Source organism: Daktulosphaira vitifoliae, unplaced genomic scaffold (assembly GCF_025091365.1).
Source record: "Daktulosphaira vitifoliae isolate Bord-2020 unplaced genomic scaffold, ASM2509136v1 Scaffold_5, whole genome shotgun sequence".
NCBI classification, from domain to species: Eukaryota; Metazoa; Arthropoda; class Insecta; order Hemiptera; family Phylloxeridae; genus Daktulosphaira; species Daktulosphaira vitifoliae.
Window position 1 is genome coordinate 9,514,338 of NW_026099576.1, and position 16,989 is coordinate 9,531,326.

Consider the following 16,989-nt stretch of genomic DNA (forward strand, 5'->3'; position numbering starts at 1 on the left):
TTGTTTACCTTCTTTAGTATTCCCAGTCGGATTAAATCTAGAATCCAGAGTTCAATTTTTATCGAATCCACTAGTGAATTTTTTTATTAGTTATGACTCCGTGTTGTTGATGTTGGTCATTTTATTTCGATATATATACATAATTACTTTACGCCAAAACATTATTTATATTTTATAAAAAGAGAAACATAATTGAATTTTCGTGCGTGTGATGTAGCACAATTCAAGTAAAAGATTTGAAATTAATATTATTTCATAGTTAATGATCGTCATTCGTCAATTTTATGCAAGCAGTTAAAAAAAGTAAGTAATTTTGAATTAACCTAATTATTTAGAATTAATAATTTAAGTAAAGAACAATAAATCAATCGATAAATTTAAAACACAAATCATTTAATTTAATTATTTATAATTATATATTGTTGGTCATATAATATGACTGGGTGTCAGAGGGGAGGTCTCCGCCATTCAAAGAATACCTCAGTATTCCCATTAAAGTACATACTAGTTAATTCAATAAATGTTTCGAGAAGGTGTCAGATACCTTTGCAACTACAAGAATATCTCAGCGTATAATACGAATAAAATATGAACATTAATAATTTTTTTTTACATCTATATCATTATTGTTTTAAGCCTTCGATTCTACAAACTTCAATAAAACGTTGATTCTAATCAATTGACCAAAACCCCAAACATCCCAAGCTTCGTCAAATTATTCACAACATTTATCATCTTTTTTTCTATTATAACAGAGTTAATCAACATTATTATGTTGTATAATACCATAAAAACGACTTAAATGTACTAAGATATTTGAATTCTTTTTATTAAATTCAAAATATGTATAAATTATTTTAATTAATAAATATTAGACCAAAAACTTTGCGATACTTGTTGTTTGCACTTAATTCATTTATGTAATCATTTTTTTTTTTTTCATGTAATATATCGTATTTTACTTAATAATTATACATATTTATACGTATTAAATTGTTCATTATAAGCTATGCGTCTTAAAATAATAATCATGTTAAACCTCATTGGTAGTATAATATCACATAGACGACTTTAATTTTAAACAAGTTTATAACAATTTTTTTTTAGATTAGAGATTTATATTAATGATTTAATTAATTAAAACTTAATAGTTCAAAACATTTGTGACATAACTATATATAATAATAAACTATAAAACCAATAGAGTTAAGATTTAAATCAATTAATTTAAATAAACAAAATAATATAATAAAAATTACAATTCATGGAACAAAATGCATCTATTAAGTTTTATTAAACATAATAAATTATTTATAATTTAAACTATTTTTATCCCAATTTTATGTAAAAGAAAATTTAAACATAGATATACAGGGTGATTCATTAAGGATAAGACACTCATTTTCTTGGTAACTATTGAAAATTTTAAATTTCTATTAAGGAAAATATTGTTTAATTCAAAAAACTCTACAATAATATGTAGTGAAAACATCATTTTTTTCATCCCTTCAAGGTTAAAAAAAATATCTACTTGAATTTTCTTAAATGGGAACCCATATTTTGAATTCGTTATAATGATTTAAAAAAAAATACAAACAACTTTGTTTTTTTTTTCCGATCTATTGTTCGTCTGTAACAGCTTATTAAAAATAAATGATTTTGGATCTAATTTCTATTATTATTTTATTGTTTTGAATACAGGAGTCACTCATTTTGTATAGTATAACATAAACTAATTTATCATAATTCAGTTTATGACGTTATGCTACAACTTTCAATATGATCCGTCAACAAAAATATCTGAATTTACATTTATAACTACAATTACTTACAAATAGTAACGTGAAAAATGCTTCAGTGTATTAGAGTACCTGGGACCGTATCAAATGTAATTATTCAATTTTTTTAAATTCAAAAACCTTTTAAACTGAAGTTCTATATTGCTCTAAGTTGCAGTTGACCACGAGCTACCGATTAGCTTTTATTTTGTATGGTTCCTTAATTATTAAGTAATCTTTTACAACGTTTTATTGTAATTAATACGTGGAAATATATATTTAATTATTTTTTGTTGGGAGACACGTCTACTATCGATAGCGTTGGGCTAGACAGTGAATTCGTCAAAAATTAAAGAAATGTTTATCTTATACGATCAATTGGTTGTGCATGACACATCGAATAATACTCATTTGCACTAAAAAACACCAACCTTTATATGACCAACCGGTCATATTAAAACGTATATGACTATAAAATCATGAATAATTTATGTTATTAATTTTATCTATTTGTTAAATGTTTTTAAATTTATTATGTTACAAACTTTTTGGGTAAAAGAATTTATAGTCCACAAATAATCCCAATTGTTAATAATTTATTTTTGAATTTCACCTATTTTAAAAATGGAGATTAAACTCATCGTTTTGGCGTCTTTTATTAAACAAGTCACGCAAAAATGATTTTCTTTTTTCAGAGGTTACTTACATAAAGATAAATGAAGCTGGAATTATTATAGTAAAAAAACATCCGGTGATTTTATTAAAAGCGTTTCTAGAGCTACTTGGTTCTATAGAGTTAGCGTTCATTTGATCGAAAGTTGACGGAAATTGTTCGGTAAAGTTAAAATAACAAAAATGGACCTACAAAATTTTTTGATAAATATCGTCTGCTCTCATCGGACTTTGCGTAGAAATCATTCAATAAATATGCGCAAAACATTGTTAAATAACCGTTTTAATATGTCTCTCAAATTATACAACGAGTATTGATATAAATAACATTTTATGAATGTAAAAACATAATGTAAATATAACTTATAATATTAACCAATCAAATACAGCAAAAAATATTTCAAGAATATCACCAGAGATCGCTAAACCAGTTTTGCGGGCTATAAAAAGGCCATTTTCCCCCAATTTCGGGCGGTTCTCTTACGGTGGTTCTTTTACAAGGTGCTTCATTTACGGTGGTTATGTACGGTTTCTAAACATCCCTCTAGCGGACACTGGGACGCCTTGCCATTCTATCTCTGCATCTCTACGGCTCTCTGGAACTCTCAACCAAGATACAAAAAGTGAATGTGCGTGAGTTTATGTTTCATTCTTAGTTACACTTCTATATAAAATCTGCACTATTTTTACCCTCTTTCATAATTACTGAAAATATTACACATCTTATTTTCGGTCGAATACTTTTGATGATATAAATATTCTAACACATATAAAATATTGGTGTTTATTTATTTATTTTTATCTATATATATGTGGCGGCCGAATGTTCTAGAACGTTCGACCGCCGCCGCCTCTAGAAGATTCTTCGGCGGTCGATTGTTCTGGAACATTCTACCGCCTATATAAGAAGTGGGACCGTTGCTCCTAGTTATCAATCATCAAACCACAGTGTCCAGTGATCAGTCATCAGTTATCATTTTCATAAATTGTTCATTTTGTTCGTTGTTCATTGTTTATAGTTAATCAGTTTAAATTATTATTTGTTATACTGTAAATTTACTGTTGTAATAAAGCATATTTCCCACAATTGGTGACCTCGACGTGATCTGAAGAAACGCTCAACACCCGGATTCTGAAGCCACTATCAAAATGGAAAACGTCAACACCAACGCCGTCGCCAACGCCAACGTGAACGCAATAGGTGTCCGCATCCCGCCATTCAACCCAGAGGACCCTACATTGTGGTTTGCCGTCGTGGAGCGAAGCTTCGGGGTATCCAAGATCGTCCAAGAGGATACCAAATTCGGCTACATCATCGGTGCACTCGACCAAAAATACCAAACCGAGGTCCGCGACATCATTCTCAACCCGCCAGCAGCCGAGCCTTACACACATCTGAAAAAAGAGCTGATCAAACGGCTGAGCACCTCTCAGGAACGGAAAACACTACAGCTGTTGGAGAAGGAAACTCTGGGCGATCGCAAGCCCTCACAATTTTTAAGGTATTTAAGTGACCTTGCAGGTACATCTGTTCCGGACTCGATGCTGAAGACCATCTGGATCAGCCGACTTCCACAAGCGATGCAGGTGGCCCTGGCTGCTCAGAGGGACGCCGAGCTAGAAAAATTGTCGGAGCTGGCCGATGTGATAGCTGACGCGACTCTCCCTCATCCGCAAATCGTTGAGGCCGTCAGCTTAGCCAGCATTAACGCACAAATCGACGCGTTGCTCAACGTTAAAATGGCCCAGCTGACGTTCACTCTGCGGGAAGAAATATCAGCACTCGCCCAACGCAACACTCCTCGCAGAGGTCGGAACCGATCCTTTCATCGCGGCCAGTCACGCTCACGCTCGTCATCCCGTTCCCACTCTTCACGTCAATCCGAGAAGGAATACTGCTGGTACCATCACACATATGGAAGGGAAGCGAAGAAATGCAGCCAACCTTGCCAATTCAACCAGGGAAACGAGAAGGGCAGTCATTAAACGCGGCAACAGATGACAAGAGCCCGAAAACAAGCCGCCTCTTCATAACCGACACCAACTCCCAACTCCGATTCTTGATCGACACAGGTGCTGACGTATGTGTTTTTCCTCGCTCACGCACTGCAACTCGCACCCTTCGATCTTCATACACACTCAGCGCTGCAAACGGCTCAGACATCGCCACCTACGGAGGAATCAACCTAACCTTGAACCTCGGTCTACGGCGAGAATTTCCCTGGCGCTTCATCATCGCAGATGTGTCGAAACCTATACTCGGGGCGGACTTTCTACAACATTATGGACTCCTTGTTGACCTGCGACACCGGCGCCTTGTCGACCCAAACACCACGATTTCCTCACCAGGCACGCCTGCGGCTGAATGTGAGGTGCCACAAATCAAGGTGCTCAACGGCGAGTCGCGTTACCACCAGTTACTAAAAAAATACCCTGGTCTGACGCGACCTAGCGGCCTGCCAACCGAGGTGAAGCACAACACGGTCCATCACATTCGCACCACTCCAGGGCAGCCTGTTTCATGCAAACCCAGGCGACTTGCACCAAATAAGTACGCCATCGCCAAGAAGGAGTTCGAGACCATGGTGAAGATGGGTGTTGCTCGACCTTCCGACAGCAGCTGGTCCTCGGCGCTTCACCTAGCGCACAAAAGGGACGACGAATGGCGACCCTGTGGCGACTACAGGTCTTTGAACGCACGGACCATTCCAGACCGGTATCCAATTCCGCACATCGAAGATTTCTCCCAACGGCTCGCGCGGAAGAAGATCTTTTCGAAAATTGATCTGGTACGCGCCTACCATCAGATCCCTGTGGCAGCCGACGACATCAAGAAAACTGCCATTACAACACCATTCGGCCTTTTCGAATTTCCACTGATGAGTTTTGGACTTCGAAACGCAGCCCAAACCTTCCAGCGTTTTCTCGACGAAGTTCTGAGGGATCTTGACTTCGTATACGTCTACATAGACGACATCATGATAGCCTCCGAGACGGAAGAAGAACACGAAGAACATCTCCGCCTAGTCTTCGAGCGACTCGAAAAATACGGCCTCGTGATAAACGTCACTAAAAGCGTTTTCGGGGTAGACGAGATCGAGTTTCTAGGTTACACCGTCAACTCCACGGGTGTCAAACCGCCAGTATCGAAAGTCCAGGACATCAGCAACTACAAGCAGCCACAAACCGTCAAGTCCCTACGTAGGTTCCTAGGCATGATTAATTTCTACAGGCGATTTCTTTCCAATGCTGCCGATCTCCAAGCACCTCTGCACACCTACTTGCAAGGGAAAGACGCCAAAGGACAGAAACCGATTCCATGGACTCCTGACGGCATCCAAGCCTTCGAAAACTGCAAGAAAGCTCTGGCTACCGCGACTCTCCTGTCGCATCCGGATCCAAAACTACCCTTGGGACTCTTCACCGACGCATCGGATCTCACAATTGGCGCAGTTCTACAACAACTCACCGACCAAGGATGGCAACCACTAGCATTCTTCTCACGCAAGTTACAACCAGCCCAAACCAAGTACAGCGCTTTTGACAGAGAACTTCTCGCCATCTACCAGTCGATTCGTCAATTTCGGCATCATCTCGAAGGTCGAAGTTTCACGGTTTTCACAGACCAGAAACCTTTGACTTTTGCCTTCCGCCAGAAACCTGAAAAATGTTCACCACGTCAATTCCGTTACTTGGATTTCATTGGCCAGTTCACCACAGACATCCGCCATATTTCTGGAAAAGACAACGTCGTCGCTGATGCAATGTCCCGGATAGACGCTGTTTCAGAGGGTATCAACTTCGACGATCTTGCTCAGGCCCAGCAAAACGACGAAGAACTCCATCGTCTCCTGAAATCCAACTCACCCTTGAAGTTGAAACAAATATGTATCCCTGGAACATCAAAAATGCTTTTCTGCGATTTGTCCACAGATAAAGCACGCCCGTTTGTCACTCACTCCTTCCGCAAGCAGGTATTTAAATCCCTGCACGGATTATCACATCCTGGGTCACGTGCAACAGTCAAACTCATCGCTGAAAGATTCGTCTGGCCTTCAATCAATAAGGACGTTAGAACTTGGACCCGAGAATGTATCCCTTGCCAACGAAGCAAAGTGCACAGGCATGTCCACGCACCACTTGGCGAATTCCAACTCGCAAGTTCCCGCTTTGAACACATCAACGTCGATATCGTCGGTCCACTTCCCTTCAACCAAGGCTACCGCTACCTAATGACCTGCATCGATCGTTTCTCCAGATGGCCAGAAGCCTACCCTTTAGAAGACATCACGGCAGACACCGTTTCGAAGGTCATCTTCAGGGAGTGGATTTCACGATTTGGTGTCCCAGAACGGTTAACAACCGACCAAGGCCGACAGTTTGATGGTGAGCTTTATAATGCGCTCCTTAAGCTTATCGGTTCAAAACACATAAGAACGACCGCTCGACACCCTCAATCCAATGGCATCATCGAACGCTTCCATCGGCAACTCAAATCAGCCCTACGCTGCCACGAAAGCGTAGACTGGGTCGAACGTGTACCCATCGTCCTAATGGGCATCCGAGCTGCATGGAAAGAAGACCTTCAGGCAACCTCAGCAGAGCTGGTTTTCGGAGAATCCATACGTCTGCCAGGAGAGTTCGTGAACCCGAAACAAACGACAGGAGACTCCGACCCAGCTGTCTACGTCAACCGCCTTCGCCGACACTTCAACGAGCTGAAGCCTCAACCAACTTCATGGCATGGAGATAAGCCAACTTTCATTTTTAAAGATTTGGCCTCATCATCCCACGTTCTGGCCTACCGCAATGCACCTAAAGGTCCGCTGGAGAACCCCTACGAAGGTCCATTCCCAGTCATATCACGGCACCCTCGCTATTACGTCATCAAAATACGTAACCGAGAAGTAGCTGTATCGTTTGATCGACTGAAACCAGCATACGTGACCAGGGACAGCCCCGATGACCTACAAGGGCACGAAGATCGACCACAAGACCAGCAACCAGAAAACCAGCAACCAGCCGACGACTCATTTCCAGAGGACAGTCACTCCGACAACAACCGTACAACACGTTCAGGAAGAAGAGTGCGCTTCACACAGTTTTATCAAGCGGGATAGAAACAGTTTACTCATTGAATCGTAATTTCATTACTGGAAGGGGGGTGATGTGGCGGCCGAATGTTCTAGAACGTTCGACCGCCGCCGCCTCTAGAAGATTCTTCGGCGGTCGATTGTTCTGGAACATTCTACCGCCTATATAAGAAGTGGGACCGTTGCTCCTAGTTATCAATCATCAAACCACAGTGTCCAGTGATCAGTCATCAGTTATCATTTTCATAAATTGTTCATTTTGTTCGTTGTTCATTGTTTATAGTTAATCAGTTTAAATTATTATTTGTTATACTGTAAATTTACTGTTGTAATAAAGCATATTTCCCACATATATATATATATATACTAAAAGGTTACATGACTAGATTACATTGTGTTCTATTACTTATTGAAGCGCCACAACCTGGCTGGACAGAGTACTAGCACAATAACATCATAGTTAATGCTCTAATTATAATCATTCTCTAAGGTGTCTCTCCATTTATCGACTAGCCAGTCTGATCTCTGCCACAGTGCGGGCCATCGGAGTGTAGGACACTAAATCTGTGCACATAATTTAATTATTCTTATTTTGAAAACTTGATCCATTGAAAAATTCATTACTAAACATGTGTAACTTGGCAAAAAGTGACAATCGATTATACTATAACATCACTTAGTGATAACATCCCCAGGTAATAAAGTCTCTAGAGGTATAAAAGATAATACTTTTTGGTCGGAGTGACAATATGTGTAACGGATTGATAATAGTAACATTTTTCCCAAAATACGTATCCACGATTTTTTAGTGATTTTGAGTCTTTCGAGTTAAATATTTTTAAGATTTTAATTAATATTTTAAATTTTAAATAATATTAACCAAAAGTGATTAATTCTTATAAGTTAATTAGTGTTGTACAATTTTCGGAAATTAAATAGAAAATAATTTCTTTACACATAAATCACAAAAATATATTATAAGTAAATAAATCAATGTGAATAGGAGGACCCTTAATACGAATACGACAATGGCGTCAAAATAAACAAATGATAAGATTAAAAAAATTAAAAACAAAACAATTACCATAGAGCCATACAGAAAAACGAGCTAAATGGAAGTAATTCTAATAAGAGTAAAACCTAAATCCAAACACCTTATAATCTCAAAGTTTTTGATTTACTACCTTATTCGATGCACATGATATAATTCCTTGACAACGCATTCAACAGATATGTATCCAATATACTTTGGCGTTGGAAGATGAAGTCTTTCGAAGTTCATTGAATCTAATAAGCCGTTTGTTCATATACAGAGGGTGATTTTTTAATCATAACCAATTCAATTACTTACAGAATAAAAATAATTAATACATTTATTTTTTTTTAATTATCTATAATTACACATTATTCTTAAATTATTAACTATTTAATACTTTTTAAGTTCATGCCTTATGGATTGTAAGGGTGTCAACTTTGTTTTTTAAATGGGGACACATATTTTGAATTTAATAAAATGTTTAAGTTTTTAATTTAATAGTAGCATTTGAATTTTTAATTAAACGTTATTCGTTTATTAGATAAAAACATATCAAATTTCAAAATTTTGAACTAATATACATGTATAATATACAAGGGATTACAAATACAGGTAGCTAATTGGTTTTTTATGACGTTGCTGTCACAGTCATGGAGTGTTTATTGTCAATTATGACTATCAATAGATATACTTTCTTCATTGCCAGTTAATGTATTTATCTACTAATAAACTCATAACAATGTGACTCACTATCATTGATAATAAATACTGCGTACCTGTGAATATCAACGTTATAAAAAAACATAACGACTGCCGGTCGTCCAATCACTGCTCGTGTGATTTTGCTTAATTTCCATTTTAGAAATTTCTATTTAAACATTTCTAGCTTCACACTGAAGTATAAATATTAGTTTTTGCTTACAAATATTGATTTAAGTTTACAAATAGAACTATATTGTAAAATATAAACTAACAATGAAAATATTTATCACAATTGAAACAAATTATCTCAATTTTATAAATGATGATTTGTAGTAATTATTTATGCGTGTATATATCCTAGATACATTATTTTTACAGAAAAATAAATTTGTTATAAATACTAAGAAAAAATTAGTGTTAAAACATTTTTTTACGATTGAAAAGTAAACATTTAAGAATTGTTATTTCTATAAATTAATAATGGTTTTGCTAACCAAATTTAAAGGGTTAATAATTTACTCGAATTACTAATTAGGTTTTGTGAACTTCTCCTATTTAAACCACTTTTGATCACCTGGGATAGAATTTATTTACACAATAACTAAAATAGTATTGTTTTTAGTAGACAATTAAGAGTAAAAATATCAAATATTACAAGTGCCAAAAAATGAAAACTCGTATTATTATTGATAAATATTCTATATACCTATAGCTTCAATTATGTACATATTTTAATAACTAAATAAAAATTATTTCTAAATAAAATATAATTTTCTTAAATAGGGCCCGTTCTAATGTTCATTATCAGATGATCTTAGAATCTTTTAAGCTGAAAAAAAACCCAGCACAGCAGCGTCACGTTTTTTATGATTTCTTAATTCATAAATGATTTATGAATCACAATCATAAAAAACACCACGATACAAATCTATATATAGTGTTTAACACAAAAAAAATTGGCTAATTATTCAAAAAGCTACATGATCTCCTATATCCTTATTTTTTTCCTGATTACAAGTTTTATGATTTATAAGTGTAATATATGATTAAATATATAAAGGGAAATTACATTATTTAAAAAATATATATATATCGAATGAAAGAAGTATATAAATATTATTTCTCATAAGAAAATAGTATGATCCATATATTTTTCAAAAAGTTATAGTATTATAAAAAAGAATATTTTTCCAAAAATTTTATTATTATATTAATTTTGATGTTAGTTTTCACCATGGACACCAACTAAAGTCAGAATTTTTTTTTTTCAATAATTAAGTGTATTACATAAGCTTTAATTTAATATATATATATATAAGTGTCAGTATTTCAGGAACACTTTCAAAAGTTAAGTTGAAAAAGTTAATTTTTCGTGAAAAAGTAGTCATTTTGGATCCCCCCCGTGGACAGGTTCAGGGTCAGATTTATGAAAAAAATATTTCAAATGATAGGTAAAGATATCATACATCTATAAAAAAAATTATATTGATTTGGTCATTTTTGAAAAATTCATGGCAGTTTTAAGTAAATAAATTTACGATTTTTAAATTTGTAATTTTTTTGAAGATTTCTCCCATTTACGAGGAACGAGGGAAATTTTTTGAGTTTTTGAGGGTAATGTCTTTGACTAGATACGTTTTATAATTTAAAAAATAAAAATAACACATCATAGTAAAATTAATACCTTCTCAGCTTCGCAATTGTTTAATTTAATGAAAAATAAATTTCTTACTTTAAACATTTATTACGCCATTTAGGAAGACATGGCGTTTAGAAATATCATTAAAAATGTTTTATTTTTAGGTATAATAAAATGACAAATATAATGATGAAACCTAATTATACTCTACATTATAACAATAATAATAATATATATTATTTTATATAATTTATATTGATTTTTTAATTATATCATTAGCAAAAAATAATATTTTTCCTTTCTCGGAGAAAGTTTTATTTTGTCCATTTTTGCAATTAAGACTTGTATTACGAATATTATCAATCGCTGCCTATTATATATTTTAATATCAACTAATTATTGTGGAATATCAGTAGTTAAATAGATACTAGGAAAAAATACATTACAAGCTCAATTAAATCACACTATTTTTATATTAAGTATTTATATACTTACAAAATATTTTAGAAAATAAAACAAGTTTTATGTCAACTATTTATATTAATATAATCAAACAATCTTCTTTTTTCATGCTTTAACATACATGGTCGATATAATCATTAATGTTTTATTAAGTCATAAAAAAAAATCAGAACAATAAATATATTTTTTACCACAGACTATATAATCTGTATTTTAACATCTTCAGGCATTGTTATAATAGGTATTTTTAAAGTCATAATAATTTCAACAATTTCATAATAAATATAATTATTAGTAAAATATAAATTTTTCGTTTTACATTTTTTGCTAAGAATTTTAAAATTGAATTAGTTTATCACTTACATTCAATTTCGGATATGTTAATATTTTGTTTAATAAATTTAATTTATTTTAATAAAATTAATTTACATAATTTTTTTGAAAAAAAAAATTAATTTCAATAAAATTATTTTTCATCCTTTTTCAGGTAAATATGACATAAGTATTAAACCAACATATTTTCTCTTAATTATCAAGTTATGGTCATGGTGTGAATCAAAGTTTAATATAAATGATAAAATAAAAAAAATTGTACATATTAAAATATGATGTTGAAAATATATACATGTTCGATTATTTATTAAAAATTTTAACATTTTGTAGTTTTAACTAGATAAGTAATACAAAAAAGAACAAATGAATTTTAATACAGTTGTACATATTTTTTTTGCGAACATAAATTAAAGTATTATTTGTATAAAATATAATGTAAGGGTATTAAGTTATAAATTATGCAAAATTCTCAATAACGAAGTTTTATTTGTTTAAGAGTGTATCCAAAGGGCAAAACTTTTATTATTGTTTATTACTTTTAGAATTATTTTTAGTAAAATATTTATACAAAAATATATAATAAAATGAATGTAAATACACAGATGTTTGCAGCAACGATGTAGAAGGATAATATTATTTTTTTAAGTTTGAAGAAACTTGAACATTTTTAATATCAATATGTTAAAAAAACTTAAACTTTCATAAATTTATTTGTTCAAATTGCGTTTAAAGGCAATGTCGTGATTAATATTAAATATTATATATAAGGAAGTTCCAATATCTTGTTTTATATTAATGTGCATTATTTAAAAGTAGTATTAGTTTTATAATGACAAATTAATTGATTAAAATGAATAAATTTAATTTAATGAAAAATCACAATTCAATGCTTATTTTATTATTTCAATGGTGTTATATGATAAACAAAACAATGAGCATCAGTAAAAATATATTGTCTTAAAACTAATTAATATTTATTTATATACTTACAAAAATGAAACTTTTTGTTTAAATTATTTATTCATAATAAATAATAAAGTTATTATGGAATATAATTCAAAAGTCTTTAATATAAACATAATATATATATTTTCCTTATTTATAAAATTAATTAATGATAAATTTCACTAGTGTTACAGTTAAGTTTATAATTTAAGACTAGTCAATAAAAAAAACCCTTTAATAGTCTCAATAAAAATATTAGTGTAATAATTTTAAAAGAATCTGATGAGCGTTATAATCTTAATAGTTTTGGATTAAGACTAAATATCAAAAATTATCGGTAGTCACTTTCATTTTTACACATTGATAAAATACATTAATATTAAACTTCTTTTATCATTTCAACGTAGATAATTTTTATTTTATAATACTTATAAAACAGTTTTTAATTAATTTAAAACCAAATTTGTAGTTGTGGGTCTTAAAATGATTACTAAGTGATACTCTTTTTAAAACTCACTATTTGTGGACATATTTGTAAAAAAAAGATAACTCCTACAAATAATGATTTTAGATTTTGATGACATTCTATAGAAATTAATCATACTTTAAGTTTCTGAGTCTAAATAAATTAATACACAATTTTATTTATAACTAAATATTATTCACCGAATTATTTCCAAATTATTTTATGTTTATTTATTAATTATATCACTTCATTAAAACCTATTTTTGCTATTATTGGTTTTTTTTTAATTAATTTTTTTTTTAATTCAGAATTTGAATTTATTTGGGTATTTTAATGGTATTGGATTTTATATTAATTTAAATTTCTGATTCATAATATAAGTTTGAATACAGGAAATACGTTTATTTCACTATAATTAATAAATCAGTTGCGAATTCTTTCAATTAGTAACTGAAGGATTGAACGTATAAAATTGCTAGATAACATTTTATGAAACATTTGTGTTTTTTCATAAATTTTATCTTTCAGTAAGTTACTAAACATATCTTAAAAATGTTTTCTAACATGGAGAAATTTTAAAAGTATTACTTAATAAAATAATTATGGGATATTATTCGGAAAAGGGGCTTTTCTAAATAGTTTTGTAAATATTAATTATATCATATATTTCTTCAATTATTTAGAATTAGTAAAAATAATTAAAAAAATTTACTATAACATTTTTATAAATTTGAAAATTTTTTTTATCACTAACCAAATAATGTTTTTCTTTAGTTATTTATTTTAGGTAATATTTAATAATATCTGTTCCACGAGACAAAGTCATGATGACAGTAAACTATTGAGTCAAGCATACTAACTATAACCAATATTTAATCTATGTACGTATGGAAGCCCTTTGATGTTGGCCATTAAAATTTCAATAGTTATAGTAGTTATAATGTTCACAATAAAATTTTAAAACTGTAATTTAATTAAAAGTCAACCTCTATCGGAAAAATGTATATAATCGAAGAAGAATTTAAAAAAATTTGTTTAATGTTTTATTATATTTATCGTAACGTAAATGTAAATGGTAGAGTTGGTTTCACAAAAATTCCAAAAAAAGTATTATAGTAACAAATGATACATTTTTTTATTGCATTTTATAAAACTATCATTTTTTAATTATTAACCAAAAAAATTAGTATTTAAATATCTAGCCAAAGTTATATGAAGATTTTTCCTTTACCATCAAATTAAATTGGAAGGTATAAATTCTACTGTTTATAAAAAAAACTATAACACGATGAAGGATATTCAGTAAGTACGGAAACTGGTTTCTTTTGTTCTCAATGGTTGCAAAAATTGAACTATTTTCATACTTTTTGAACATTGTGTACATGACGACAGTTTACAACAATATGAATATTTAAATATTCCAAAAAAATATTTAAATGTAAAAATAACAATAACAAGTATAATTAATGTATATGATTTTATGATATCTAATTAAAATCAGGGATTATAATAAAAAATCATATTTTAATAATGATTCAATTTTATGTAAACTAAAATAATTTACTTATTGTCTTCATTTTGAATTGGATGTCTTAAATTTGAATGTTGTCAAACTATACGTTTTGGTTAAATTAGATTTAGTAGTCTAAATGCAAATAATTTTATACCATAATATTTTAATTATTTTTAGGAATTATTGGTTATTTACAATTTGTGAACGAATATTAAAAACTTTACTCAGCTGTTTTAATTTTATTTTTAGTGACGATATGTAAAACAGACAATTGTTTCAATTTCAAGTAAAATAAATAAAATAATATCTGATAGAAATCATAAATAAAAATGCCATTTTTTCAAAATGATAATGTTGTAATTCGAAGTAATTAAGTGATATTGTTTGACTTTTGACGTTTAGCTAACATTACAATCGTCTACTGCTCCGCTGTCCCTAATCTGTTGTTTGGTCTTGCGGCTACATCGTCTGATAAGACTGCGGCTTCGAGGTTTTGGGCGGTCTTGGTCGTTCTTCGATTGATCTACTGTGTGGTTTCCTCGACCAGTTGGTGATGCAGGTGATTTAGCAACGGAAGTCGCTGCAGTTACCGAAAGTGCCACTGGACTCTCAGCGCGTCTCGACGCTTTAGTGTGGCTCACATAAGCACTGGATCTACGTTTCAGCGGACATGTTGAAAAATCTTCTGTTCCATTAAGAAACCTCGACAGTCCTAAAAAACATTTAAAAACCTCTCGGACGTTTACGTTGTCCTTTGCTGAACATTCTACTAGTTTGACCCTAAAAAAAAAAATTATAAATATTATTTCAGATAATTATCTAAGTATAAATGGACAGCTGATGTGATCGTTGGTGATGTGGGAGGTGTCAAGTGGAAGTTTAGGATAAGGGTAGCCTACCCCATGTAATTGGGATTAAGGCGAGGAAGAAGAAGATCGAAATATAAATGGACGTTTTTTATGAGAACGTGATCAAAAATGGTAACTCTTTATATAACATAAACATTTTTACCTGATTTTAAATATGATTTATCAAATTCACATAGCAGTACAATAATAACTAATAATTCATTTATGATGATAGAAAAGATACTGCTGAGTGTAGCTGATTTTTAGTAAAATTGATAATAATAGAGTTCGTCAACGATATCGATATCGATATCGCAGCCATTTTTATTTTTTCCACGATATCGATTATTTTTGAAACATCGCAATAATCGAAAAATGTTTAATGAAAAAAACTCTTTGAATTTTGGTCACTTTATTTAAAAAATATATTATTTAAGCAGTTCGTAATAATCTTGTTAATATTTATTGTATTAAAATATATTATAAAATATAGAGTTGAGATAAGACGAAAAATGATATTTATTGATACAAAATTATATTTTTAGATTAAGTTTTTTTATATGACATATTTGTTATTCCTTTTTTTAACAAAACATGAACATAGTAATTATATGAGCTAAATTAGAGAAAGAAATTTTAGAATTAGAAGATATACAGCAACAACTGGTTAAAACTCTATCTGAAAAGTAAAATGAAATTAATTAAAAAAAAAAAAATCCCTTTTAAATAAGAAAAGAAGATGATGCTGCTTTATTATGTACAAATTTTAAGTTCATTAGTTTATTTTATTATTAAATTTTATTTTTATAAAGAAGAAAAATTACTTTCAGTTATGATAAAGCGAAGAAAAAATATGAATCATACTTATAATCTCTTCTTTTATTAACCAAAATACTGAAACTATAATACTATTATTCAATAAAGAACAATTTCATTCATTTAATATAATGATATAATTATATAATGATAAAGTCTTGTAGCAAAAAAACTTATTTCTTCATAATAAAAAGTAATTTAAAAATAATTAATTATTTTTATGAGATATGGCTATTATCTATTTTTTTTTATTAATATTATTAATATATTATATCTGATTTATTTGGTAACTATAGTTTGGTTTTACAACGATGGTAACATAACGGAATTCTTGAATATAAATAAATGGTGTGAAAATTTAAATATTAAATTTAATTTTTGAATATATTTATATAATATGAATAGGAATATATTCAATGGTAGGTTAATTTTTTTTTTCGATTTATTTTTTCATATGATATCGATATATTGAGAACAATTTCTTTTCTATATTGCAATATAATATCGCTAAAATTCAGTACGATATCAATATCCAAACATATATAGCGTTGATGAACCTTAATAAATAACCATAAAATGACAAATATTGACATAACCACATTTTCATAAATACATAAAATATATATAGAATTAGTAAGTAGATTTGGAAATATGAATAAATTTTAAATTAGGTAATTATTTTTAAA

General features: G+C 30.6%; 1 protein-coding gene across 4 annotated transcripts in view; it reads right to left on the reverse strand.

The window, feature by feature from the left end:
• Nucleotides 1-12,762: 12,762 nt before the first annotated feature.
• LOC126908307 (ras-related protein Rap-2c) overlaps nt 12,763-16,989 on the reverse strand; it is a 104,330-nt gene continuing 100,103 nt past the window's right edge. For 3 of the 4 annotated variants that reach the window (XM_050690233.1, XM_050690232.1, XM_050690234.1), the window contains one exon: nt 12,763-15,419. In XM_050690233.1, the coding sequence (XP_050546190.1) occupies nt 15,038-15,419 (382 nt within the window). In that variant the 3' untranslated portion in view covers nt 12,763-15,037. The remainder of the gene's footprint in view (nt 15,420-16,989) is intronic. The other variant, XM_050690231.1, reaches the window with a different exon arrangement.